At 44.5% G+C, this 25,646-nt stretch overlaps 1 protein-coding gene across 2 annotated transcripts in view; it reads right to left on the reverse strand.

Moving 5' to 3' along the window:
• Positions 1-1,371: 1,371 nt before the first annotated feature.
• Positions 1,372-25,646, reverse strand: part of CASQ2 (calsequestrin 2) — a 69,830-nt gene continuing 45,555 nt past the window's right edge. The window contains exons 8-12 of one of the 2 annotated variants that reach the window (XR_004058974.1): positions 19,494-19,548; positions 6,906-7,006; positions 4,616-4,690; positions 2,848-3,102; positions 1,372-1,622 (exon numbers count right to left, since the gene is read on the reverse strand). Coding sequence is in view for 1 of the 2 variants with exons in the window: in XM_010367910.2 (XP_010366212.1) it covers positions 2,914-3,102; positions 4,616-4,690; positions 6,906-7,006; positions 19,494-19,548 (420 nt within the window). In the remaining variant the exon portion in view is untranslated. Of the gene's footprint in view, positions 1,623-1,705; positions 3,103-4,615; positions 4,691-6,905; positions 7,007-19,493; positions 19,549-25,646 lie in introns of those variants that run through there. The other variant, XM_010367910.2, reaches the window with a different exon arrangement.

Consider the following 25,646-nt stretch of genomic DNA (forward strand, 5'->3'; position numbering starts at 1 on the left):
TTTTTCACTCTTGCATAATTTTGAGACCTTCAGAATTCCAAGACAACCTGTCATATTTCTATAAAAACCAAGACAATTATGATGGATTGGGAAAGTAGAATTACCATTGTAACAAAAAACTACTGGTTGTCAATCATTTTACAGTGAAGAAAATGTTTTGAATAGATAACTGAAAATGAAATCCTCAGGCTCCAAAACATGGAGATGAAACAGATCTTTCGAGTAAACCAGCAAGTGGAAAGGTGTTTGAGTCAAATAAGAAGAGAGAAAAGTAACAGACCTTGGGTTGATGTGGGAGGTGAATACTGGATTAGTTTTCTGAGTGACTTGGGAATTCAAGTTAAATTATCAATTGATTTTAGATATGTCTATTTAAAGGAAATTTGATTATTTGCAAAGAAATATGAAGCTCATTTTCTGCTAAACTCAGCGGTAGAATTTTGACAGCACACAATCAAATTCTTACCTATTGCATGGACAGAAATTAGAGAAAGCAATTGACTCGAAGATATTCATTGGATAGATTATTGATAACCTGTTTCTTTGGGTCATTAAGCAAAATGTGCACAATTTATATCTGCATAAGTAAACACTACTAATATACCTTGTGCTAGCATTTGGATATCTGTTCCCACCAAATCCCATGTTGAAATTTAATCCCCAGTATGGCAGTGTTAGGAGGTAGGGTCTAAAGGGAGTGATTTAAGAACTTGGGTCATGGGATGGAGCCTTCATGAACAGATGAATGTCCTCTCTGGAGGAAGTGGGGTGTGAATGGGTCGCTCTGTTAGTTCCCTGGAGACCTGATTGTTAGAAAGAGGCACCTCCTCTCTCATGCTTCCTCTCTCACCATGTGATCTCTGCACACACTGGTTTTCCTTTACCTTCTGCCATGAATGGAAGCAGCCAACGCTTTCACTTGATGCCCAGTCTTGCAGCCAGCAGAATTGTGAGCCAAGTAAATATTTTTTCTTCATAAATAACCCACTCTTAGTTATTCCTTTGTATCCATAAAAACAGACTAAGATACCTTGTAAGCTCTGTTACCCAATAGTGCTGGGGAATTATAGGTATTCTGGTTAACCAATTATTCATCCACCAACTCAATAAATGAGTATCTACTTTGTGATGGGCAAAGTGCTAAGTGCTAGGGATTCTAAGATAAATTCCTTGCCTCTAAAGAGCCTGCAATTTAGTGAAAGGACAAACATGCAAATATATGTTATACCTTAAATGATAAGTGACATGATCCAGGGATGCACAAAGCACAGAGGGGAAGGGGCACCTTCAGGTCACCTAGACAATTGGATAAATGGTGCTATCACCCACCCAAACTAGGACTCCATGAAGAGGAGAAGGAGATGCTTAGGGGAGAAAGCAATGAGTTCAGATTTTATTGTGTTGAGTCTAAAGTGCTTGTACAACATCAAGTCAAGATGTCCAGAGGCAGTTGAATGAATGTGTCTAAAAATAAGGCGAGGAGTCAAGGTTAGAGACTCATATTTGGAGGCAATTAGCACATGGATAGTATTGATGGGCATGATGACATCGTTCTGGAAGAGTGTGTAGAGTTGAGATGCTGTGAAACACCATCATTTAAAGAGCAGGCAGAGGAAGAGGGGCTGGAAAGGAAAATAGAGAAGAAATAAGGAGGTAGGACTGGAGCCAGATGAGAATGAGCAGAGTCAGAAAAATCAAGATAGGATTTTCAACATTGTCTGAATATTTTCAAAATATGAGTTTAATGACAGAATTAGTTAGCTAGTATTCCACAAAAAAATTTGTACAGTGTCTTACACGTGTGCTAAAAGATTGAGAAAATAAATTAGAAAATTATATTGCACACTTAACACTAAAACTACCAAGCACAGTATAACTTTTAGACAGCTCAGAAGGCACTTTGGCATTTTTTTCAGTGCCTCAGGGCATCAGTATGAACTCCAATTATTGTTGCCCTGGCCAACTGTGAGAGTACTGATAACTGGAGAGTTAATTGACTGCTGGATAAAGCAATCTTTAATCCAAATGGGAAGGCTCACTAGCAGCTACAGAGAAGGGGTATTCAGATCCCAGCTTAGGCTAGGAAGCTAGCTGACCCAGTCAGAGACATAAACCCACCAGAAAAATGTAAAACCTTTCATCTTTCTAGTTTTCCCCCACCCTCCACTCCTGCTGATGAATATGTGAGACTTACCAACTAGAGGGAAGTTTAGAAAGCAAATCCACCTCCCATTCCAGTTTCCTAATAGACTAGAAAAGATAGTGACACCTGTACATGTTTCAAGGCCTCTCCACAGCCATCTAAAGGCTTGAATATCCATAATGATATGAATGACCATCACTTGCAATAAGTTTAACAGAGCCATGAGAATATGATTTATAAGTTTGCTTCCAAGGCTAGCCTTCCCTAAGAAGGATCGTCTTGGCTGGAGGAGGGATTCCAACTCATGTTCGAGGTACGGAGGGAGCTACATCATTAATCATGTGTCTTCCCTGGGCTCTGATTATAAGGTCACTCTATGCCTGTGAGTTAGAAAGCTGTCAGTTCTGTTACTGTCATAATCAAAGACAACATAAAGTGGTGTTTAAGGGATTGTTCACCCCAGACTGCCATGTTCAGGCACTGCCATGACCCTTGATGGTCCAGCAAAGAACAAGATCTGTTCCATGACAGTCAAGACAGTCAACATGGGGATAATTTTCCTCCTGTCTCTGCTAAGTGGGATTGCTGCATTTGAAAAGGCATTTGCTGAATGATACTGCTCCTGATGCAAAGGGAGTGGGAAAAGAGATAATGGAAAAGGGAAAGGAGCCGACTGGGTGTGGGGCAGAATTGCTTGCTGCCACCTTGTGCTGTCTGTATGGTAGTGGGTAGCTGTGATTTTGTTTTCATCAGAATTGTTTGGAGTTGGGCTATTCATCATCATCATCATCACTGTCATCATTATCCTCATCAGAATTATTATCGTCATCATCGTCATCATCTTCATCATCATCTTCAGTGTTTATCTTTCCAGAAAGCACATCCTCAATCCAGTCCTCCAGCTCCTCAGCAGTTGGAAGATCATCATCATCTGGAATGTCCATCCAGACACTATCAGCCTGCATTGAGGGACAAAATGAATGAGTGAGTGGATGCATGAAGGCTGAGCCAGACTAGGGGTAGCTGTGCTGAGTAGCTATGCTGAGTGCCCCCCGACTCTCTCACACTTACTAGGAATGTGCACATTGTTAAATGGAAATGCCAAACAGCAAAACGGTATGTGTAATATACTTTTTGTGTTGCATAAAAGGAAATGTGTATTCCATTACCCAGTGGAATATATATATGACATTTCTGGTAATATACCCATGCAACAACCACCGGTGGTTCCCTCTAGGAATGAGACTAGGGGAGTAGGAAATACTTTTTACTTTGACCTTCTACTGTTCTGTTTTAAAATGTTTTCACTTGAGCATATTTTAAAAGTTATGTATTATTATTAATTTTAAAGTAGCTTACAAAATAAATGAATGTAGAGTTCCCTAGGTGATTGAACACCTACCAACGGGGAGAAAGACATTGCCAACTGGCCCTCATTCTTTTTTTTTTTTTTTTTTTTTTTTTTTTTTTTTTTTTTTTTTTTTTTTGAGACGGAGTTTTGCTCTTATTGCCCAGGGTGGAGTACAATGGCGTGATCTCAGCTCACTGCTACCTCTGCCTCCTGGGTTCAAGCAATTCTGCCTCCTGGGTTCAAGCAATTCTCTTGCCTCAGCCTCTCAAGTAGTTGGTATTACAGGCGCCCATGACCATGCCTGGCTAATTTTTGTATTTTTAGTAGAGATGGGGTTTCACCATGTTGGCCAGCTGGTCTCAAACTCCTGACCTCAGGTGATCCACCCGTCTTGGCCTCCCGAAGTGCTGGGATTATAGGCATGAGCCACCACGCCTGGCTTGGCCCCCATTCTTAAGAGATTCTACCTCAATTAAGTATGGCTCTAATAATCCTCTGTGATCATCCCTTTCTGTCCACGATTTGCCTGGTTGTATCTGTCCCCACTTCAGCTTTATGATGGTGGAGTTGTATCAGATGTCTGGACTGAGATCTAAGATTTCCTCACATTCTGCCAGTGCACCTCACTAGCCTGTCCCACCCTCAGTTCAACAATGCCTGAACTCTGAGGAGAAGCCCCTTACTCGCATATGATTTTCTTCCTTCCCTTCTGCAGGCCTTGTCTCCTGGCTGGGATTCTGGGCCACAATGGCCCCATCACCCATTGTGCAATGATGGCTCCTGGTGTGGGTTCCCTTTTGTAAAGAGACCTTATTGTTTGTTGTTTGGCTTTGGGGGTAAATACAGGAGAGTTTACTTGAGGGGAAAGTTCCAAATCAGTGATTCAGGAAAGGCTGGCCCCATAGGCAAGAAAACGTGTCCATGGAAGAGAGCCATGTAACCACAGATTGGAACTGGCTTGGAGACCAGGAGTGGAACACACTGGAAAGTTTCCTTGAGCAGGACCCCCACCCTCTTCTGAAGAGGCTGGACTCCTGTAGATGCTCTCACAATCTAGGTTGTGTAGCAGAACACAGGGCAGGCCAAGGGTGCCTGAGCAAGCCTTCATAGCGGATACTCACATCTGTGACATTCACCACCCCAATCTGTGGCCTGAATAGGTCAATCTTGAAAGTCTTCTCCCAATAGGCAACGAGCTGCAGCAACAAAAAAATAAGATTAGACAGCAGGCAGAGGGCATTCTCTGTTAAGGACCCGCCCGCCGTCCCATCGCAGTAACTAGGTCACTATTGGTTAAAGGTCTTCAAAACAGCTGTGGGCACTTAGCAAATTGAAGACTTGGCCCCAGCCTTCAAGCACTTCAAATAAGCATTAAATAAAAGATGACATAGCATAAATTATGGAAACATGTCTACAGCTGTAAGAGAGAAAATTATAGAAGTGGTCTAATGTTGCTTTCCAAATTACTTGTGGCTGTTTTATAGTTTGTAGAGCCATTTCCCTCCACCTCTTTTTTAATGTCCCATTTTAAAAAATACCTTATCTTGTGCTACATGAGATAGCTGGGAAAGCCATGATGGGTCATAAGTTGACAAGTAAGAAGAAGGCTTCTTCATTCAACCAGGCTTGGACTCCATGTGGACAAATCTCTGACTGGGGCAAAAATAAAGGAGCAAGGAACCACAGGATTTTTTTTTTTTTAATGGAGATGTTCAGTGGTAGAAAGTCTCCCATGCAAATATATGGCCTAGTGGGGACTAGGGATAATCAGGAATCTGGAAATCAGAATAGTCTGAAGATTTCTTCTTTGCAAAAACCAAGGCAAACACATAGAACTGGCCAGAAGAGAGGCTGGGCGCTGTGGCTCACGCCTGTAGTCCCAGCGCTTTGGGACTGGAGTCCAGGAATTTGAAACCAGCCTGAGCAACATAGTGAGACCTTGTCTCTACAAGAAATTTTAAAAATTAGCTGGGCATGGTGGCACACACCTATAGTCCCAACTGCTCAGGAGGTTGAGGCAGGAGGATTGCTTGAGCCTGGGAGCTTAAGGCTGCAGTAAGTTGAGATTATGCCACTGCACTCCAGCCTGGGTGACACAGTGAGACCCTGTCTCAAAAAAAAAAAAAAAAGAAAAAAAAAAAGAACTGGCCAGGAAAACTGCAAACCATCTGCAAGCTTATATAACAAAATAGTCAGATAAACTAGAAACACAACCAGGCAGAAGCTATATCAACAAAGCTGTACTGAATGCAGTCTTATATGGCCATGACTTTGTTATAATTACCCAGTGCTACGACAATGGTCTCAAGTGTCATGGAAGCCTCTGCCTTTGATTCGCCCCCCTCCTCTACATAGGACTGATTTTCAGGACCCTTGAGATGCCTCTCAATTTTCTCTATTTAATCACAGTATCATCAGTCATGACCTATGCAACTAGTGATAATTCCTGGAAGATAAAGTCATCATTCATAACCTAATGATAACTAAACTTGTACTGATTACCACAATAAGCTTTTACCTAAAGCAGTAGGTAGACCAAGCTTTAGCATCATGTAGACCTAGATTGGAATATCACATCTATCACTCACTAGCTTTAAACTCCCCAGCTATCATTCTCTCCACCTTGTGACAGGGATTATAATAGTACCTACTTCACAGCATTGTTGAGAGGATTGCTGTGATGAAGCATGTAAAGCATTACTATAGTTCCATGCATACAGTAGAGTATATCAGCTATGCTTATTATCAGTACCAGTACTTATTATCAGTACCAGAACCAGTACCAGGGTTCAATTCATGTAGTGTACAAATTCTGTTTATTCTTTTTAAAAACATATAAGTACAATCAAATCTTTCAGGCCACTGATCATGGACACTAGCAAAAGTGTGGACTTTAAGGTTCTTTCACATTCATCGTAGGCTAGACGCTATGCTAGGTCCTGGGGAGAACACGATGAACATGACAGGCATATGCTCTCTTTCTCTCCACAAAGTTCTGAACTCGCTGAAAAATGTTCATCTCTGATTTTTATTACTTGGTAATTCAGGTGGCCTCAGAACGATGATCCCCACCCAGAAAGTAAAAGTAGTTCTGGGGACAGCGAGTGCAGTGGTGAGGGGCAGCTCTGGAGCTGCCCCCGAAGGAGTTTACCCTGCTCACTTGGGTGGGTCTCCGAGGGTCAAGGGTTTTCAACTCCTGGTTTCAACTCCAGGGAGTAAGCCTCATCCTTTCAGGGTCAGCACCAGGCCCCAAGTTCAATACTGCCCCAAGGGCCAAGACCTCCCACATTGGATGGGGGCTGTCACTGGGTTTCTTCAAGTGCCTCCGCCTATTTCACCTCCTTGGATGCTAAACGCAATCATGAGGCTGTGACAGCAACTGAGGGTGGGGCGCTGGCCAGAGCCACTCACCAGAGGAAAGTCGTCGGGGTCGATCCACAGGATGCTCAGGTCGGGATTGTCGGTATTGTCCCGGGCAACCTGTTTCAGGATCTCCAGGAATTCGTAGCCATCTGAAGCAGGATTCAAGAGAGTTGAGTAACCCCTGCACACACACAGCTTCTAACGTGGAGAGCAGAGTGCGGTTTTTCCATGAGGACTTCTTAGGCCATTTGGTGCTTACCCTCAATTATAGGATTATTCTATAGAATGAGTCAGATGAGAGCTCCAGGCACAAAGCCGCTTATACAAAGGAAACAATAAAAAAATTGAACAAAGGATTAAAGGTTCACAGAGAACTGGCTGGTTTTTCACTGGAAGCCAAACTTCATTTGTGAAAACTGCCCAGCCTTGGGTCAGAAAGTCAGTCCCAGAACAGAGAAACTCCTGCCTATCCTCACTGATCCTGTGCCATCTCTTGAAACAGATACTTTGCCGTCCCTTAGAGTCCCAATAACATCTGCTATATGGACCAAGAATGTTTAAGCCTGGACCCTTAGTTTTCTACAACCAGGAATTGCTAAAACCTTCAAACCAAACGAGCTTCTGATTTACAGTTGGTTTCACAGCTCTGAGATAGTAAACGGGGCTTGCCTCCCTCCCTCCCTCCCTCCCTCTCTCCCTCCATATTTCCTTGTATACTGGGCCCTCCCTCTGTTCAGTCAGCAACAGTCATTGCCCTAGGGGCAGGATGATTCATAAAAAAAGCAGAGAGGAGCTTTATAAGTTTCAAGAACACAAACTTCTTAGCTTTAAAAGCCTAAACCTTGAAGGACTGGGAGCATACAACTTTTGCCATAAACAAAAATTATAGGAGAATGTTTAGTAAGAGATAGCATACTCTCAACCCTCAGCACCACTCCCTAGCCCCCAACTAGAAACTGAAAAAATGGTTTAGATTCTGGAAGGTCCCTGAGAATGCTAAACTGTGCCTGTGTGTGTGTGCGTGCGTGTGTATGTGTGCGTGTGCGTGCGTGTGTGTGCATGTGTGTGTGTGCGTGTGCATGTGCAGAAACACAAGCCATGTGTGCATGTGTGTCCATGTACAGAATCTCCATTGTTTCCGGGAATCCCAGGGTATAGAAGACCTATGATTTGTTTCAGAATTAAACTTAGGCAAATGAAAAGATCCCAGAATCCCTTAGAGAACCCCCTGGTATAGGAGCACTAGGGCAGAAAAGCCTGTCGAAAGGCCCCATGGAGTTGTCTTGTCATTCTGAGAAACTTAGACAGGTGACGATGACCCACACCAGATGTGCACCCCACTCAGCTATGCCTGGGAACCAGAGAGACCCTGGATCCCTCGGGATGGTGGAATTGGGGTGGAGGACCATTAATTATCAGCCCCAGCTTCCACCACTCAGTGGTATACACTCAAAATTGAAATTTAGGTTCAGTTCTAAATAATAAAGTTACAGTTCTTGCATAGCTGAATTTGTGGCTTGAAATTTATACCTTGAATATAAGTAACTCACCAGCTACTTGGGAATTCAATTAACTGTGTTTTCTTTGCAAAGTTTTTTCTTTTGCCTGGAATCTCAGCAAACTTGAGCTCCTCCCTATGGCCTCTGTTTAGCAAGCCTCTCCTCTCTCCAGGAATGCTAGCTTTTGTTTGGCGCTTTTGGACTCTTGGTAAAAGTTTTTTTCTACACTTCCTTATCTCTAATGCATTCCAGGCAAAATGCATACTATTCTTAGCAACTCCACTTTGAGTTTTTGAGTTGGTGTAGTCACTGTCGCTAGCTCACACTGTGAAGATTCAGGCTGAGCCTCCTTAGGCCTTATTACGTGGGAAGCACAGCGACCTCTAGTGGACTAGTGGAGAAGTTCCTTTGTTTTGTTTTTTTGGGGGGGTGGGGGGTCTAGTTGCCCAGGCTGGAGTGCGTGGTGGGATCATAGCTCATTGCAGCCTCGACCTCCCGGGCTCAAATGATCCTCCTGTGTCAGCCTCACAAGTAGCTAAAACTACAGGTGTGTGCCATTATGCCCAGCTAGTTTTTAAATTTTTATTGTTTTATTTTGTAGAGACAGGGGTCTCACATTGTTGCCCAGGTTGGTTTTGAACTCCTGGGCTCAAGTGATCCTGCCTCAGCTTTCCAAAGTGCAGGATTACAGACTTGAGTCACTGTGTCAGGCCTAGAAGGGGTCTTTATGGCTGGTGTCCACTTCTTGCAGAGATACAGAGTGGACTTGGGTGATCTTTTAATCTGTGCCCATAACCATATTGCAAACGAGATTATGACAGACACCGGAGGCTGACAGGGCTCTCAGCATTAGAGTTCATTTATCTGTAATTGCGGGACTGGGGGCAAGGTGGGGTAGGGGCAATATTCCTGTTGCCTGTAGGTGGAACTGAGAAGGTCCGGCCCCTCCAGTGTATCACTGGCTGCCAGATGTGGACACTACGGGTTCTCCTTTGGCCATGTGTCTGTCACAGGAGAGGGAAATATGGTGCCACCTTGGTTATCTGTAGAGATAGGAATCATAATACAAAGACCACAAGGAGGAATTCCTCCAAAACAACTTCAGTTACTGTTTTTAGCTGCAGAAAATAAAGAAATGATAATCAATGAGGTGACACTGCCAGTACTTTGGAAGATGAGAGAGAGTCAAATGTAAAAGGGACATGACAAATCTGAAATTCACAAAGAGGATGAAAGGCAACAACACAGACTCAAATGAAAGTAGAAAGCAAACTTGTGGTGCAAGAGACTGATTCACATAAAGGAAAGGAGAGTCTAGGTAGGCATGAGTGTTGTGGAGGGACAGAATCTGTGACCCAGAACTACAAGCTGAGTACACAACGGAGCGCTGTTGTTTTCTTATGGGAAAAACTCTCTTAACGTTGGGATTCATCAAAAGGAATGTGGTATACAAGAACATACCTACTACATTCCTATTGGACATTCTAGAGCAGGTTAAGAGACGAAAAGAAAAACTGAACTGTGCAAGAAAAATCAAATGGATTGTAGTATTTATGTAAATGAGCAAAGTCAGAAGTGTGGCTTACAGCCCACTTTCAAAAAAATAAAAAGGTTTTTGTAAGGAGAATATTCTTTGTGTCTATGGAGAAGCAAAGCAATCTTAAAAACCATCCCCAGAATAAATTCATAAATAAGGTTGACATTAAAGCTGAAAAAGTTTCCTCTAGATCCAAGGGCAGGTTTCTGATGTTCAGGGTGATGAATTCTGTAATGGACAATGTCTGTGTCCCCGAATACTTTTAATGATGGAACAGAGCCCATTCTTCAGGGAGTCAACCCAGCATAGCCCTTAAACACACAGACTCTGGGGCCAAATGACCTTGGCCAAGGTCCTGGATGTACCCTTAGAGTGTGACTTAGAGCAAGTTATTTAATGTTTGTCTCCTCATCTGTAAAACAGGGATGATGACAATGATAGCATCTACTTCACTGGGTGGTTGTGAGTTAAATGCATCAGTTTCTCTGCAGCACTTGGACAGTGCCTGGCATAGAGTAAGATTCAGCCATTATTTTACTTAAATTACCTAACATTCTATATTCAAAGGCAAGGAAGCTGGCTGGAACTCCCTAAGCCTGGCCGTTCCTCTGTTCATTTACCACATCGGTATTAAGTTCAGTGATCTGGGCACCGGGAGTGGGGTGGAGGCAGTCTTGGATCCACGTGGTAGAAAACATGCCCACAGAAAACTACATCACAAGACAGTACAGCGTGGGGCAGTTCCTTCCGGCTCCTGTTGCTGATTCTGTGACCAAAGACTTCAGGGATGGCTGTGCCAGCTGGTGTGACCACGAGAACCCTGCCTTGATAACTGGGTCAGGAAAAGGTTTAATTCCTTTGCTTTTAAGGCATTAGCTTGTGTGGATATTCCTGATCAAAGGCTTACGAGCCTCCAGGGCTCTCCCCTCTTCAGACTCCAGCCTTGAGTGCAGACCTGTTAAAATGGATTCTCATTAATCTGTGAAAGTGAGTTAAGGTAGCTAACCTGGTCTCACATGTATTCAGTTGCTAAAATTGTAAGTTACAAGTTCAATTTTTTCCAAAGAGAGCCTCTGTTTCTTTGTAAAACTGGCAGGTCCCCTGGAAATCAGAAACATTCTCTGTGGATCCTCCCTTTTTGACCAGGAAGGCAGGTGTAGGAAGCCACGTTTCACTTTAGTAATTCAATGTTAAGCAAGAACTAGTCCACTGTTAAAATTACATGGATGAATGACTGAGTTTAAAATGAGTAAATGTTTCCTTTATCAGTGGTAGACATGGCTTGGAGGTCTTTCAAGACTGTGGTCATGCATGTTCCAGAAAGATAGCCCATACTTCAAAAAAGTATATAGAGAAAAAGGGGGAAATACTATTCAGAGATGTGTAGGCTAATAGTTATCTAGACATAGCAAGTAGAGGACTAGTCTCTGCAGTCATCAGAAAAGCATCAGTTCTCAAAATGAGAAGAGACCCCGCAACCCAGACATTCCAAACATCCAGGTAGGTGAATAGCCCCCACTCAAAACATTTGTATCTTTTGAATATTTCCGGGACTGAGACATTTCGGCATTGCTAAAGGCTGACTACAGAGTTGATCATTGTAACAGCCAAGAATCTTATCCTTGCATCCAATTGAAATCTCCTTTTATACACATGACGTTTACTCCCCAATTTCTTCCTTTATGGACACTAGACGTTGTTCTTTTTTGTTTTGTTTTGAGATGGAGTCCCGCTCTATTCCCCAGGCTGAAATGCAGTGGTGCAATCACGGCTCACTGCAGTCTTGACTTCCCAGGCTCAAGTGATTCTCCCATCTCAGCCTCCTAAGTAGCTGGGATCAGAGACACACGTCACCACGCAGTTAATTTTTTAATTATTATTTGTAAAGATGAAGTCTCTCTGTGTTGTCCCGGCTGGTCTTGAACTCCTGGGCTCAAGCGATACTCCCACCTCAGCCTCCCAGAGTGCTGGGATTATAGGCGAAAGCCACCACGCCCAACCAGGACACAGGACATTGTTCTCCACATGCAGAAAGTCTATAATCACGCTGCTCCAACCTTTATTTTCTGAGTGTCTATTGAACACTTACTGGGTACTGAGTACTTTTGCATTTGATTTTTACAACTCATCTTGATGGAGGTTAGGAAGATTTTATCATCTCCATTTTAAAGAGGATGGAATTAAGACCCAAGGAGAGCAAATAACTTGCCCAGCATCACACAGCAGCAAATGGTAGAGTTGAGAGTTGAACTCAGGTCTTAAGTCTGCACGTCTGGAGCCACTTCCACTGTCTCCTACCCTCTGAGGTCTCCTCACTCCTACCAGTGTTGCTGCCATCTTCCTTTCTCGAGTTTGTGCTTAAGATTTTTAAGCCCAGTGTGAAAGCTTCAACATCAGGGAGGCAGGGGCTGGGACACTGAGGAAACTGTCCATGGGGTCAGCGCCAGGGCTGGCGGGCTGGCCTCTACCTTCCCATGGAAGAGTCCCTTCCCCTCCTTCAAACCACGCTGCCAAGCCCTCGCCTCCCAGCAGCTGCAGTATGATGGGTTGGCTAACTCAGGGATGGCTCTGAGTGGGACTGGTGTCTCAGAGATGGATGTACTGGAGCTGTGAGAACTGCTCCTCTCCTGCCACTCAGGCTTGAAGTCCTGAGAGACCATGACCCAGAGCCAAGGGATGCACGTTGAACCAGGAGGTTTCTCACAGCAAGCGAGTGGCCTCTGGGAATCACATCTTTGTGGGAGGAGAAACTGGTGATTATCCTCTCCTGTTTCCCTGGCAGGGACTGATGGGAATGAGCCTTCACCAAGCCCTAGGGGACCGGTCCCAGGCCAGGCACAGCCAAGTTAGGAGCCAAGGCCACATTCGGCAGAGGCTCATGTGTCTCAGACCAAGCAGCGGCCTAGGAGCGAACAGGCCCCCAGCACGCTGGCTGTGCTCACTCCACAAAGGCACTGAAAGGGACCCTTCCTGACTCCATGCCATGGGAAGTTCTGGGCCTCAGGGTCTCTGCTCCTGTGAGGAGAGGCCTGAGCTTGGGAGGGCCAAGCTCTTAGAGTGGGGTCCTGCCCTTACTTGTGTGGCAGGTGGACAGATAAATGGCCGGGGCTGGAACCACAGAGCTTAGAGGTTGTGTCTAAAGAGGACACTGGGTCTGGAGTCTAAAGACCTTGCACAGGTCGCTTAACCGCTCCCCTTTTGTCTCCTCCTCTGAAAGTGGAGAGAACAGCAGCCACATGACCTCTCAGGCATGTTGATATAATGAGATGCTCTCAACGTGTGGGTTGGGTAAAGTGTGTAGGGAGACACAGGCAGAAGGGCCTCATAAAGACTTCCTCTGTCTTCTTCCTTTTTCTCCTCCACTCCCATCACACTGTTAAATCATTTCAAGGCTTTTTTTTTTTTTTTTCCACTACTTTGACGGGAGGAGTTTTTGTTTGTTTGTTTTGTTTTGTTTTTGTTTTTGAGATGGAGTCTCACTCTGTCACTGAGGCTGGAGTGCAATGGTGTGGTCTCGGCTCACTGCAACCTCTGCCTCCTGGGTTCAAATGATTCTCCTGCATCAGCCTCCCAAGTAGATGGGACTACAGGTATACGCCACCACGCCCAGCTAAGTTTTCAATTTTTAGTAGAGACGGGGTTTCACTATGTCGGCCAGGCTGGTCTCGAACTCCTGACCTTGTGATTCACCTGCCTGCAATTCCAAAGTGCTGGGATTACAGGCATAAGGGTTCTGTTTGTTTGTCTGTTTTCATCAGGCAGGTATAATTTGAGTTCCCACAACATCTTAAGCCCAGAGCCAGGGGCTGAGACACAAGGGTGTATAGGACAGGTCCTCTCTCAGAAAGGCCTTATTGGTCTCTAGGCCAGAGCTCATTCGGTAAGTATGAAATTCTCAAAAAGCAGCCCAGCATCTGAACTGGACCCTTTGGGAAACCTCAGAGGGACAGACAAGGCCGGGAGCTCTCCTCTCACAAGATGGAATTGCCAAGAAGTCACCTGTGAGAGTCAAACATCTGCGTAGGACAGGGGACATTGTCTGGGCCCCACGGCTGTGAGACGGCACTTGAGACATGTGAATACACCACCATTCCTTACCACAGCCCTCTTTCTCTGCCTGTCTTCTGGCCCTAAGATCCCGGAATTGGTGAAAAAGTCAAATGACGTGGTGTTGTGATGAAGAGAAGCTTAAGCTGGTGGTTACAGAGCCCAGACTTGGGGCTGGACTGCTAGGTTTGAATCCCAGTTCTATCACTGATTAGCCATGTGAGCTGGGGACATTATTTAACTTCTTCGTCCCTCTATTTTCTCATCTGTACACCGCGGAAGATGATAAAAACAGCACCTAACACGTTGGGTTGTTGCAAAGGTTAAATATGTTGACACTTGTTAAGTGCTTGGAATAACATTCAACACATAGCAAGAACCAGGCCAGGCACAGTGGCTCACGCCCATAATCCCAGCACTTTGGGAGGCTACTGAAAATACAAAACTTAGCCAGATGTGGTGGCCCATGCCTCTAATCCCAACTACTCAAGAGGCTGAGGCAGGAGAATCGCTTGAACCCGGGAGGTGGAGGTTGCAGTGAGCAGAGATGGTGCCACTGCACTCCAGCCTGGGCAATCGAGGGAGACTCTGTCTCAAAAAAAAAAAAAAAGAAAAAGAAAGAAAGAAAGAACCAAATGTTACATTTGATAAACCAAATTTAAAATCAAAAGCTCAAAGAGGCAGTTAGTGGTCCTACTTGAGACAATGGGTCTCAAAAATATTTTTACAAGAACCTGAAGCAGTGGAAGCTTGTATGGAACAGAGCTTGAAGACATTCCTTCCAGGGCCTATCACTAATTCTGTTCCACATGCACAGACAGCAGCCTGTCCTTGCATTTCCAGCTTGTTAGTGCTAATATTCCCAGTGCCCTTTGAGGATATCCATCCAGCATGCACTCATGTAGAAATGCCGCTTTGCAAATCTTTCATCACATGTTATAAAGAAGATGTCAGCCTGACACAGATACATCTAGGGGTGGTGAGGAAGAGAGTTGTTCATTTTCAAACCTGTCAGACGAGCGGCTCTGGCGGGTGCTTTGAGCGCAGGAGCTGGAGGAAGACTGGCGGCACCACCAGGCAATGGGCAAGAGCGCAGGGCTAGGAAATGTCCTTCCCAGCCAGGCCTGCCTGAGGGCATGGGATGAGATCCAGCGATTAGGCTCTAGGGCCAGGAGAGCAGACCCTGCCTCCTGGCAGGTAGGGGTGGGAGTACAGGGTTGCTGCCTGCCCTCAGCTTTCTACAAGGGGTGAACTCCAGTTCTTGGCCATGAGGGTCATGTCAGAACTGTTGGGAGAAGAAAGTGGTTGGGGCAGCTGGATCACTGGGACGTGTGGTTGTTGCTGCTGTATAATCTTAGATCCCAAACCTGGACAGTGGGAGGAAGCCAGACTTTTATTCACTGACTAGGCTCTCAAGCTTCCAGGTGGTTTTGCGCTCTTCTCACCTCCCCCTGCTCTGCCTGCTCGTGCCCCCTTCCCCAGTACATGAGGCAGCACTGCACATGCTCAGAGCCTGCACTGGCTGGGGCATTGTTTGGAGTTGGTGTGATAGGGTGGACTGTGCACAGAAGGGGCCCTTGGGAAATCTAAGCTTGATTTTCCACTATTCCTATAACCCTGTGATCTCAAACATGCCATTGCATTGCCCTGGGTCTCCGCTTTCTTGTCTTTCAAATGTTGGAGGTGGAGAAGATGGTGAAGGGCAATAGAGAGGCAGGAAGGAGGACCAAATGATCACTTAGCACAAGGCCCTGCTACAGACTTACATGCCACTCAGAGTTGCTACCCTGACGACTTCATGTAACTCTATGGCAGGGCCTTGTGGTTAAGGGTGTGGGCTGGGAAGCCAGACGTCCTCAGCGTCATTCCAACTTTATGCTTCCCAGTGAGGTAAGCTCTCTCAGCCTCAGCTTCCTCAGTTGTAATAAAAATAATGCCTTCCTCATGGGGTTCTTGTGTACATATAAGTATACAGTAAGTGACAATCACCATCATCTCCCTCATAGTCATGATGTATTTAGAGGTCAAGACAGCCTGCTTGAATTTGAATCTTGGCTTAGGTACAGTGAGTGATTTGGGCAACTTATTTAACCTCTAAAACTCATGTTCCTCATCTGATACTAGAATAATAATCATCATGCACATATTACAGAGTGGCTTTAGGTGCTAAATGAGGTCATCTACATAAAGCTCCTAGCACAGTTCCTCAATGTTAGCTCTTTAAGAAGAACTGTATTATTTTCCTGAATGTATGATCTTCTTCCTTGGGTTGGTGGGGTAGGTGTTTCGTTGGGGCGAAAGGCCGTGTCTAACTTGTTAGCAAGAGCAAAGGAATGCAGAGGGACTGTTTGCAGGAATGAAATTCCTAGTCCTGCAGTCAGGCCCATTGCCCCAGGTTACACATCAGTGCTCTGCAGGTAAATCACTGATTAACCACAAATTCAGAGTCAGGGACTTTCACAGACAGTTCTTTCCCTCTTCCAACCCTGAGTGGCAAGGCCCTTGCTCACAGAAGATGCTTCTAGAGCTCCTACTCCTCCCTCTCCCCTCACCTCAGTGCGTGCTTACAGCTTCCCAGTACAAGCCCCAGCTTGGGCTCTTTTGGGGAAAGGCACAGCTTCAGGCCCAGGGATATTTGTGCAGGGAGGAGGTGGAAGTAGTTTCTGGAGCTTGATTCATTACAGCAGCAATCTCCGTCAAACAGGTTCCTGCAACTTCGGGGAGGCCTCTTTGTTCTATTGTTCCAAAGAGCCAGACAGGCTTCCCCACAATCCTGGAAGGGGGCAGGTGAGGTGGGGAAGGAGCCCTCTGGAGTCTGGCCAGCAGGCTGCTGCCTATGGCAACTGCATCTCTGTTCACATAACACCAGGGATCCAATTCTGTTTGATTATAGCTTGTAAACCTTAGGCAATTGGCTTCCTTTGCTATTTGCTCCTCCGGGGCAGAGTGGTGACCAGAATCTGTGGAAAACCCACTGAAACCACACTGGCTTTTTTTGAGGGGGTGGAGACAAGGGCTAGATCATGCTGAAAAATGAAAAAGCCAACAGAGTGCTCAGATAATTCAGAACATAAATTTGGTTTTGATACCATGGAATATTATTCGGCCCTTAAAAGGAATGATACGTGCAATATCATTGGGACATCTTGAAAACATCATGCTAAGTGAAAGATGTCACACACAAAAGGCTACATAGTAAATGATTCCATTTATATGAAATGTCCAGAATAGGCAAACTGTAGAGATAGTAAGTAATTCCTGCCTGCAGAGGTGGGTGAGAGGGAAATGGGAGTAACTGCTAATGGCTGTTTTTCAAAATATTCTAGAATTAGATACTGATTATGTTTGCACAACTTTGTGAATGTACTAAAAACCACTGAAATCTTCACTTTAAAAGGGTTACTATTATGGTATATGGATTATATCTTGATTTTACAAATTATATGATAAAAAATGTGGGTTTCACTCTATAAGAAACTATGGAGGCTACTAGTGTATTGCCAAAAAAGGGAAGGAAAAGCTGGTCTGCCAGTGAAGAGTTTGGGGCTTGGTCTTGTTTGGTTATCTAACTCTCTAATCATCTGCCAGACAAATATTTATTGAGCACCTACCATGTGTCAAGACATTGTGCAAGAATCAGCTGTATATTGATGAACAAGGAGATCTGTTCACTCTTCGTGATCTACCACTAACTGTGTTCTCTTGGGCAGTTTTTTTTTTAACTTCTCCAAATGGCTGTTTCCTGATCTGTCCAGTGGAACCATCTCTAGATCTCTCCCTGTGAGTGCATAAGAGACTGAGGTCCCCAGCAAGTACCATGAAAGTCTACATTCCCTTGTCTTTGGTTACATTCTGGGTTGTCTCAGGGTTTCCAAAATGCACTTCAGAATCTGTGCTTCCACTTTCTTTTGGGGACTCTCTATCTCACAGAGTACTGCCATAGGAAATTGCTACCTGCAAAATTAATTTGCCTGCACTTCACTCTCCACTGGTGTTGAAAAGAATGAAACCAGAGAAAAGCTGTCCAAGTTCCAAAAACAAAGTTACAAATTCATTTACAGGGTCATCTTGCACTTTTAAAATAAGCTGCTTATTTTCCCCAGTTCTCATTATTTAGGGGAATGTTTCCTACTTCACTTCCTAAGCACAGACAATATTTTATGGATCAAAGTATACATTTATCCTATTTTCAGGTAGAATTGTGGTTGATATAGGCTCAATGGCAAAATTGGTAAATAAACTTTTAATGTGAACAGAAGTTCACACATGCACACACACACACCCTGTAAAGCTGGTATGTTTTAATATCCTCCCCAGTGCCCAGTGTACCTTTCTGTGTTTGGGCAGCAAAGCAGAATGTTTGAGGTTCTTGAAAGCATCTCCAAAAGCATTTTATAAAATCAATTGGAGAAAAAAATAAAATCCCGCTAGGCTTCCCACACCATCAGCAGCCATGGTGAAGCTGACTTGCCCTCTGGCCCACTTCTGGTCACTGTGTACTACCCCAGGATAATGTAGCTCTTGTCACAAGACTCGTTGTCCCTTCTCTGTTCTATAGATAAAATTTAAGACATGGTGAGATTAAAAATGATATGGTTTGGATCTGTGTTCCCCACCCAAATCTCCTGTTCAAATGTAGTCCCCAATACTAGAGGTGGGGCCTGGTGGAAGATGATTGGATCATGGGGGTGGTTTCTTATGGTTTAACACTATGCCCCACTTGGTGTGAATTCTCACAAGATATGGTTATATAAAAGTGTGTGGCACCTCCCTACCACCTTGGTCCTGCTCCTGCCATGTGAGATGTCTGCTCCTGCTTTGCCTTCTGCCATGAGTAAAAGCTCCCTGAAGCCTCCCCAGAAGCAGATACTGCCCTGTTTCCTGCACAACCTGAAGAACTGTGAGCCAATGAAGCCTCTTTTCTTTATAAATTATGCTGTCTCTGGTGTTTCTTTACAGCAATGTGAGAACTGACTAATACAATAAGATTTCCATTTGAGTTTCTCTTTTAGGTTCTGCATACCAATAAAACTACTGACATCAGCTGGTCTAAAAGGCTGAGCAAGGAGCTGACTTATGGAAGAATGCAGTTTCCACATCCTCATGATTTCATCCTCTTACCCAGATCAATCGATGACCCCAATTTTCCAGGCCCTCAACCTTCCATGACCCTGTTAAAAACCCTTGCCCGGAACCCCTTGAAGAATTGGATTTGTGGCTTGAGAGTCCCTCCCCTTACCCATTTGGCAACCTTGTGATTATTAAACTCTTTCTCTGCTGCAAATCCCACTGACTCAGTGTGTTGGTCCATTGCTGTGCAATGGTGTAGGAACCTGGTAGTCTATAACATTCTGATTTGTTCACACCTTTTCTTCTCTTAGCCATGTGCACAACTGAAAACAAACTCATACTTAATGGGTGCCACCAGGGGGTGCCCAATATCTTGCAGTTGCATTGTGGATGGGACATGAGAGAAGAGAAAGGTGAGGGCTGAAAAAGGTGAGAAATCGGTTCTTGCTAAAGTTGTAAAAGAGCAGATTGAAAATTTCCTACCTGGGTCACTCTTCTCTGCAAAGGCCACAATGTGGATCCCATTCAAATCATCTTCCTGTATGAGAAAAGAATCCAAAGTTACACTTCCAGCTGGAGGGTTCAAAGGACTGAGCCTGGGACAGGGACTCAGAAGCTGGAATGGAAACAAGAGAGGTAGGGAGAAGTGTGGAAGCGGGGATGAACACAGAGGCACAGAGGAGTACAGTGGGGCTCACATTAAGGAAGGAATGCTGAGGAGCAACTGGCAGGAGTGCATAGGGTTTGGACCAGGGACTCAGATAAATGAGTTTGCGAGACAGGAAAATATCAACCACACGTAAGACATTAGCACTAAATAAGCCTCACTCCTGTGGTCTGGTGATTCCAGGAGAGCGACAGCAAAAGGCAAAATGAAAAAGAACATGAGTCTGGTTTATGAGGAGATCTGAGGGCAACAATGGCTCTAGAGGCGGCTCAGTAAAAGCAGCTGTCGGTCTCTGTTTCAAGAATTTACCACTGGCAGATAGAGTCAGTGATGCACCAGATTATGGAGGCTTCTGAATGCTGTGGACAGATCCTGAAACTATCCCCAAATGGATGGCAGACAGGAATCATTGAGGTCAATTAGGATGTGGGCTGGTGTTGTCCACACAAGAATCACAGACAACCGTTGAGCTTCCCTATTAGGTCCCTGCCTACGGAACCCGTGTAGTGTGTAGGGGACACTTTGCTGTCTGTGACCTCTAGGTGACTTCCTTGAAGTCCTTGCCCAGTCAGCATAGGCCTCCAATGCATTTCTGAGGCTGCAAGAATTGTCTGGAATTTGAATGTAGGGAAAGTTGAGGGTGTGTGACTGAGAAAAGTGGGTATAGCTGTGGGGGCAGGGGCAGGAAGAAGAACCTAAAGAGAGTATTTTAAGTCTATGGGGCAAACGAGGGGCATTTCATGTCTCTACACCCTGGACAGCAAGGACCCTATGCCTTGTGTCTCCTTTGCAATGATTATTTCTGGAGAAAGAGGAGCTGGAGCTTGGAAGGGGCTCTGCTGTCACAAAAGTGATTCTCAGGAGACTTGGAGAGGAATATGTGTGAGAAAGAGGCACCTGAGGACAAAGCCGAGTGCATACTGATGATGAGACATGGGGAGAGGTATGCTTTGGGCACTCTGAATGTCATATCAGAATCATCCTATGGAAAAACCTCCAGGCGTCTCAACCTTCCCGTGATCTCTGGTTCCATTTCAATTGATTTTAATGCTGGTGCAATCCTATCTAAATGCTAATTTTTTTCCTTTGAGTTTGGAATGGACAAAACTTCCACAAATTCTAAGAAAGATTAAATGGAAAATATTATTGTTATTAAAAACAAGAGAGTGGGCATTGCCTTGGTCAGATTCTCTGGGGAATTTAATTTTACAGATATACGCATGTGTGTGCCTGTGTGTGCCGGCTTATTACACCAATCCGACAGCAACCAGAAGGGGAGTCCGAGGTTTCACTGTTTTACATTTGCTATTATCGCCAGACAGAATATCCCAATCAGTTCTCATTAGGCTAGCCTGTGTCTCTGTCTCCTGCCATCAGATGGGAGTGAGCGCTGTTAACTCTGTGAAGCGGGCTTCATTTCTGTGTGCCCTGCTAGAACGCATTTGGAAATTGGCTTTAGAATTAAGAATCCATATTTGTTTTCTAAGAGGCTGCTCATAATACGGCTGTCACTCCCCAGACCCAAGATGGCCCCTGGAGGGAGCACTGTCACTAAGGGAAAGAGCCTTTCTCTGTGTGCGTCACAAAGATTCAGCAGGCAGACCTGCGTTCCACATCTACAAGGAAGCAGGCCAGCCCTAGGTGCCAGGCATTTTCAAGTAATAAACTCACAGAGTAGGAACCCATGGGCAAGCCGGCAAGTCGGGCTTACTCAGTGAGAACACAGCTTGCACAGGGGAGGAAGAGCTGTGCTGACTTCAGGGCTGGGAACCCCCAGGGCTTCTCTGAATCTCACAGCCTTTGCTACTCAGATCTCTCTTTTGGTCTTTAGGTTACATTGTCTTGGAAATTCTGTTTTTAATTGCATGAATCTTCCCTCCTCAACTAGATGGCAAGCTCACTGAAAGAAGGGATTCGGCCTTAAAATAACAATTATTGAAGTGGCAACAATATCTGCTATTTGCTATTTTTTCCATACTTACTTTGTAAGAACATTATCTCAAAATCTCGTAAGAAAGTCTTACTCTTATTGAATGCTTGAAGAATCAAAGTGACTTACCTAAGGCCACAGAACTACTAGTGACAGAAGGGGGATTCAAGCCAGTTCTGTCTGGCCCCAAAGCCCACTGTCTTGGTCCATTCAAGCTGCTATAACAACATATCAAAACCTGGGTAGCTTATAAACCACAGAAATGTATTTCTCACTGTTATGGAGGCTGGGAAGTCAAGGCACTGGCAGATTTGGTGTCCGGCGAGGCCTGCTTTCTGGCTCAGAAACACTGCCTTCATGCTGTATCCTCACAGTGGAAGGGACCAGCTAGCTCTCTGGGGCATCTTTTATCAGGGCACTAATCCCAACATGAGGGTTGAGCCCGCAAGACCTAATCACTTCCCAAAGGCCCCATCTCCTCACACCGTTACCTTGGGGGCTATGCTTCCAATGTATGAATTTGTAGGGGGACACAAACATTCAGACCACAGAACCTGTACTCTTTCTTTCTCACCACCACCAGCAGAACAGGCTCCATGAATTTATTGCCCCCTGCAGGGTTTGCAGAAGATGTTGCAAACTTGGATCAATGGCTCTTAAGTTGAAAGAGGCTGGAAAGAGACCTGTATATAAAGTAACTGAGTGCAAGATTTCCCAAAGAACTGGAGATTTTGGAGTTACTTCAGTGAATCCCTTCCTTTGGATCCTCCAGCACTTTGTATGCCCCTCTGTTGCAGCAGTGAGCATACTGGGTTGGCTAGACTGTTTCATCTACTCAACCTGAGCTCCTAAGGACAGGAGAGCAATGTTCATTTTTATAACCTCATTGCTTAGCACAGAGGTTCTTTTTAATGCCTATAGACTCAAAAAAGGAGTATGGCAATAAAAACCTTACTCACTGAAGAAAATTAGAAAATATTAGGTACACCAAGAAGAAACTATGCGTATCAATTAACTGCCAACCGCATATATCACCACTTAATATTTTACTCAGTTTCCTTCCAGTCTCTGTTGAATGCTTGTTCTCATGTTGAATGAAGAGATGCAAAGAAAAAATGCGGTTAAAATAAGCAGGCTCCCTATTTAAGGTGCAATGGAGTGACCTAGATGCTTGTCTGGGGGTCTCTGACCCCATCTTGAAAGTATTTTGCTGTTGCAATAGAGGGAGGCTTCTTTTAGAAGAAACTGCTGACTCCCCTTCCCTGTGGGCAGTTCCCCAGGACTCTAGCGGGCCACTTGGCTAGATGGAGGGTGAGATCTCCAAGGGGAATGACAGATCAGCACCGGGTCTCTTTTTGACAGCTTGACATTCTTTGAGTATTTAAAATAAATAAATAGCTTTCCAATGTACACACAGCAAATATTACCAGGCACCAGTTTCTTTAGTAATCATATGTGATGTGTTTTCTATGGCCTGCATCTTAAAAACCTGTACAATTAGAGAGAGAGAAAGATCAATAGTTGTTTTAGTCCTAGCTGGCTTTCCCATCTTATTTAAATACTTCTCAGTGTCTGGGGAAGTGCATGTTGAAGGTAAAGACTTTTCTTTTTCTTTCGAAACAGAGTTTCACTCTGTTTCCCAGGTTGGAGTGCAATGGCACATCTTGGCTCACTGCAGCCTCTGCCTCCCAGGCTCAAGGGATCCTCCTGCCTCAGCCTCTCGAGTAGCTGGGACTATTGGCACGCACCATCACACCCAGCTAATTTTTGTATTTTTTGCAGAGACGGAGTTTCACTATGTTGCCCAGGCTGGTCTTGAATTCCTTGACTCAAGCGATCTGCCCACCTCAGCCTCCCAAAGTGCTGGGACTACAGACATGAGCCATGTTGCCTGGCCAGAGACAAAGACTTTGAAGTTCACTAGCTGGTCACTTTCCACAGCCACATCTGTGGTTTAAGTTGCTGTGGCCATGAGGCCCACAGAGATGCCACTCTTCAGAGCAGTGACCTGCAAGGGGCACAGGGAGAGGAGGAGGTATGGAAAGTGGCTCCTCAGAGGTCCTTTGGATGCACTGATTTTTGTTTCTCCCTTTCAAGGAAACAAAGGTGACACTGGAGGGGCCTGTCCTGCCTTCCCTCTCTAGTTGGAGACTTGAATGAGGGGCTGACTAGGTCTGGTTAGGGCTCCTGGGTAAGTCATGAGGCTGTTCCAGAATGGTGAGGGAAGGAATAAACCATTTCAGTTGCCCTTTTCTCCACCTGGTTAAATTCAATGCACTGCTCTTCCCCAAGTAGAGAACAATTCAATATGCACTAATGTGGAAAATATGAGCCATCACCATTATTTTATATTATTGCAAAAGGCTGTATTTTATCTTATTCATTAAGTGAAAAGAAAGAAGAGAATGAGTTCCAATGAAACCAGACACTGAACTTCCTGTCTGAACATCTGCCTCTAATGTGTCAACAGGGAGTATTTCTGCAGCAGTGTGGGATATGTGAGGACAGAGGCTCCCCATCTACAAAACACCATGGTCTTGGGTGTGATACTGCTGTGACAGGAAGGAAAGAACTGGGAGAAGGGGTCCACAGTGTTATATTCCCTCCCTTCCTAGAACCTAGGTAATTGAGACGTGCCTCTTAGGAAGAAAGACAATACAAAGAAAAAAGCTGAAGATAAAGCCATAGCAGAAGAGAACATCAATAATGACTCTCAATTTAAAGTGGTATTTTGTGTCATGAAAGACAAAGACCAAGACCCTGTTCCAAATTAAAGGTGACTAAAGAAACATAAGCAGGCCAGGCGTGGTGGCTCATGCCTGTAATCCCAGCACTTTGGGAGGCCGAGGAGGGAGGATCACCTGAGGTCAGCAGTTCAAGACCAACCTGACCAACATGGTGGAACCCTGTCTCTACTAAAAACACAAAAATTAGCCAGGCATGGTGGTGTGCACCTGTAATCCCAGCTACTTGGGAGGCTGAGGGAGGAGAATCACATGAACCTGGGAGGCAGAGGCTGCAGTGAGCCAGGATGGAGCCACTATACTCCAGCCTGGGTGACAGAGGGAGAATCTGTCTCAAAAAAAATAAAAAGAAAAGAAAAAGAAAAAGAAACACAGGCAAATGCAAGTGTGGGATCCTGGATTGGATCCTGGGCCAGGAAACAGAGACATTTTTCTTTTGCAGTAAAGGACATTGGTGGGACAACTGGCCAATCTGAATAATGGTAATAGACTTCTTATATCAGTGTTAATTTCCTGATTTTGATAACTCTCTCTCTCTCTCTCATCTATCTCTCTATGTATCTACGTAGATAGAAGGCATCGTAAAATGTTAACATTTGGGAGATCTAGGTAAAGAGATAATGAAATTCTTTGTACAACTTTTGTACATCTGAAATTATTTTAGGGTAAAAAGTAAAAACAATATTTTTAAAAAAATATTATTTTAAAGCACTATTATACCTTTTTGCTATCACCATTTTAAAATATATTAATAAGACTCTTTTTTTGAGACAAGGTTTCACTCTGTTGCCCAGGCTGGAGTGCAGTGGTGCAATCACAGCTAACTGCAACCTCTGCCTCCCAGGTGAAAGTGATTCTCTTACGTCAGCCTCCCAAGTAGCTGGGACTACAGGCGCCTGCCACCATATTCAGTTAATTTTTGCATTTTTTGGTAGGAGTGGGGTTTCACCATGTTGGCCAGGCTGGTCTCAAACTCCTGACATCAAGTGATCTGCCCACCTTGGCCTCCCAAAGTGCTGAGATTACAGGCATGAGTCACTATGCCTAGCGATAAGACCGTTTTAATATCTTTGAAAGGTTTAAATGTTAGGAAAGTTTGTTTCTATTGTGCTGAGTTGTTATTAAATAGTCCACTCCTCTGGACTGGATTATTTACCCTTTGGTATCTTGTGAAATGTTTGCTTTACCTTCAAACATCCAAGTAAGTTACAGACCAGTAAAACAGTGTCAAGTTACTCCCTGGTTCTGTTCATCCATCACTTCAAATAATTAAATAGATAAATACTTCCATGTTA

The sequence above is a fragment of the Rhinopithecus roxellana genome, chromosome 8 (genome assembly GCF_007565055.1).
Source record: "Rhinopithecus roxellana isolate Shanxi Qingling chromosome 8, ASM756505v1, whole genome shotgun sequence".
Classification (NCBI taxonomy): Eukaryota; Metazoa; Chordata; class Mammalia; order Primates; family Cercopithecidae; genus Rhinopithecus; species Rhinopithecus roxellana.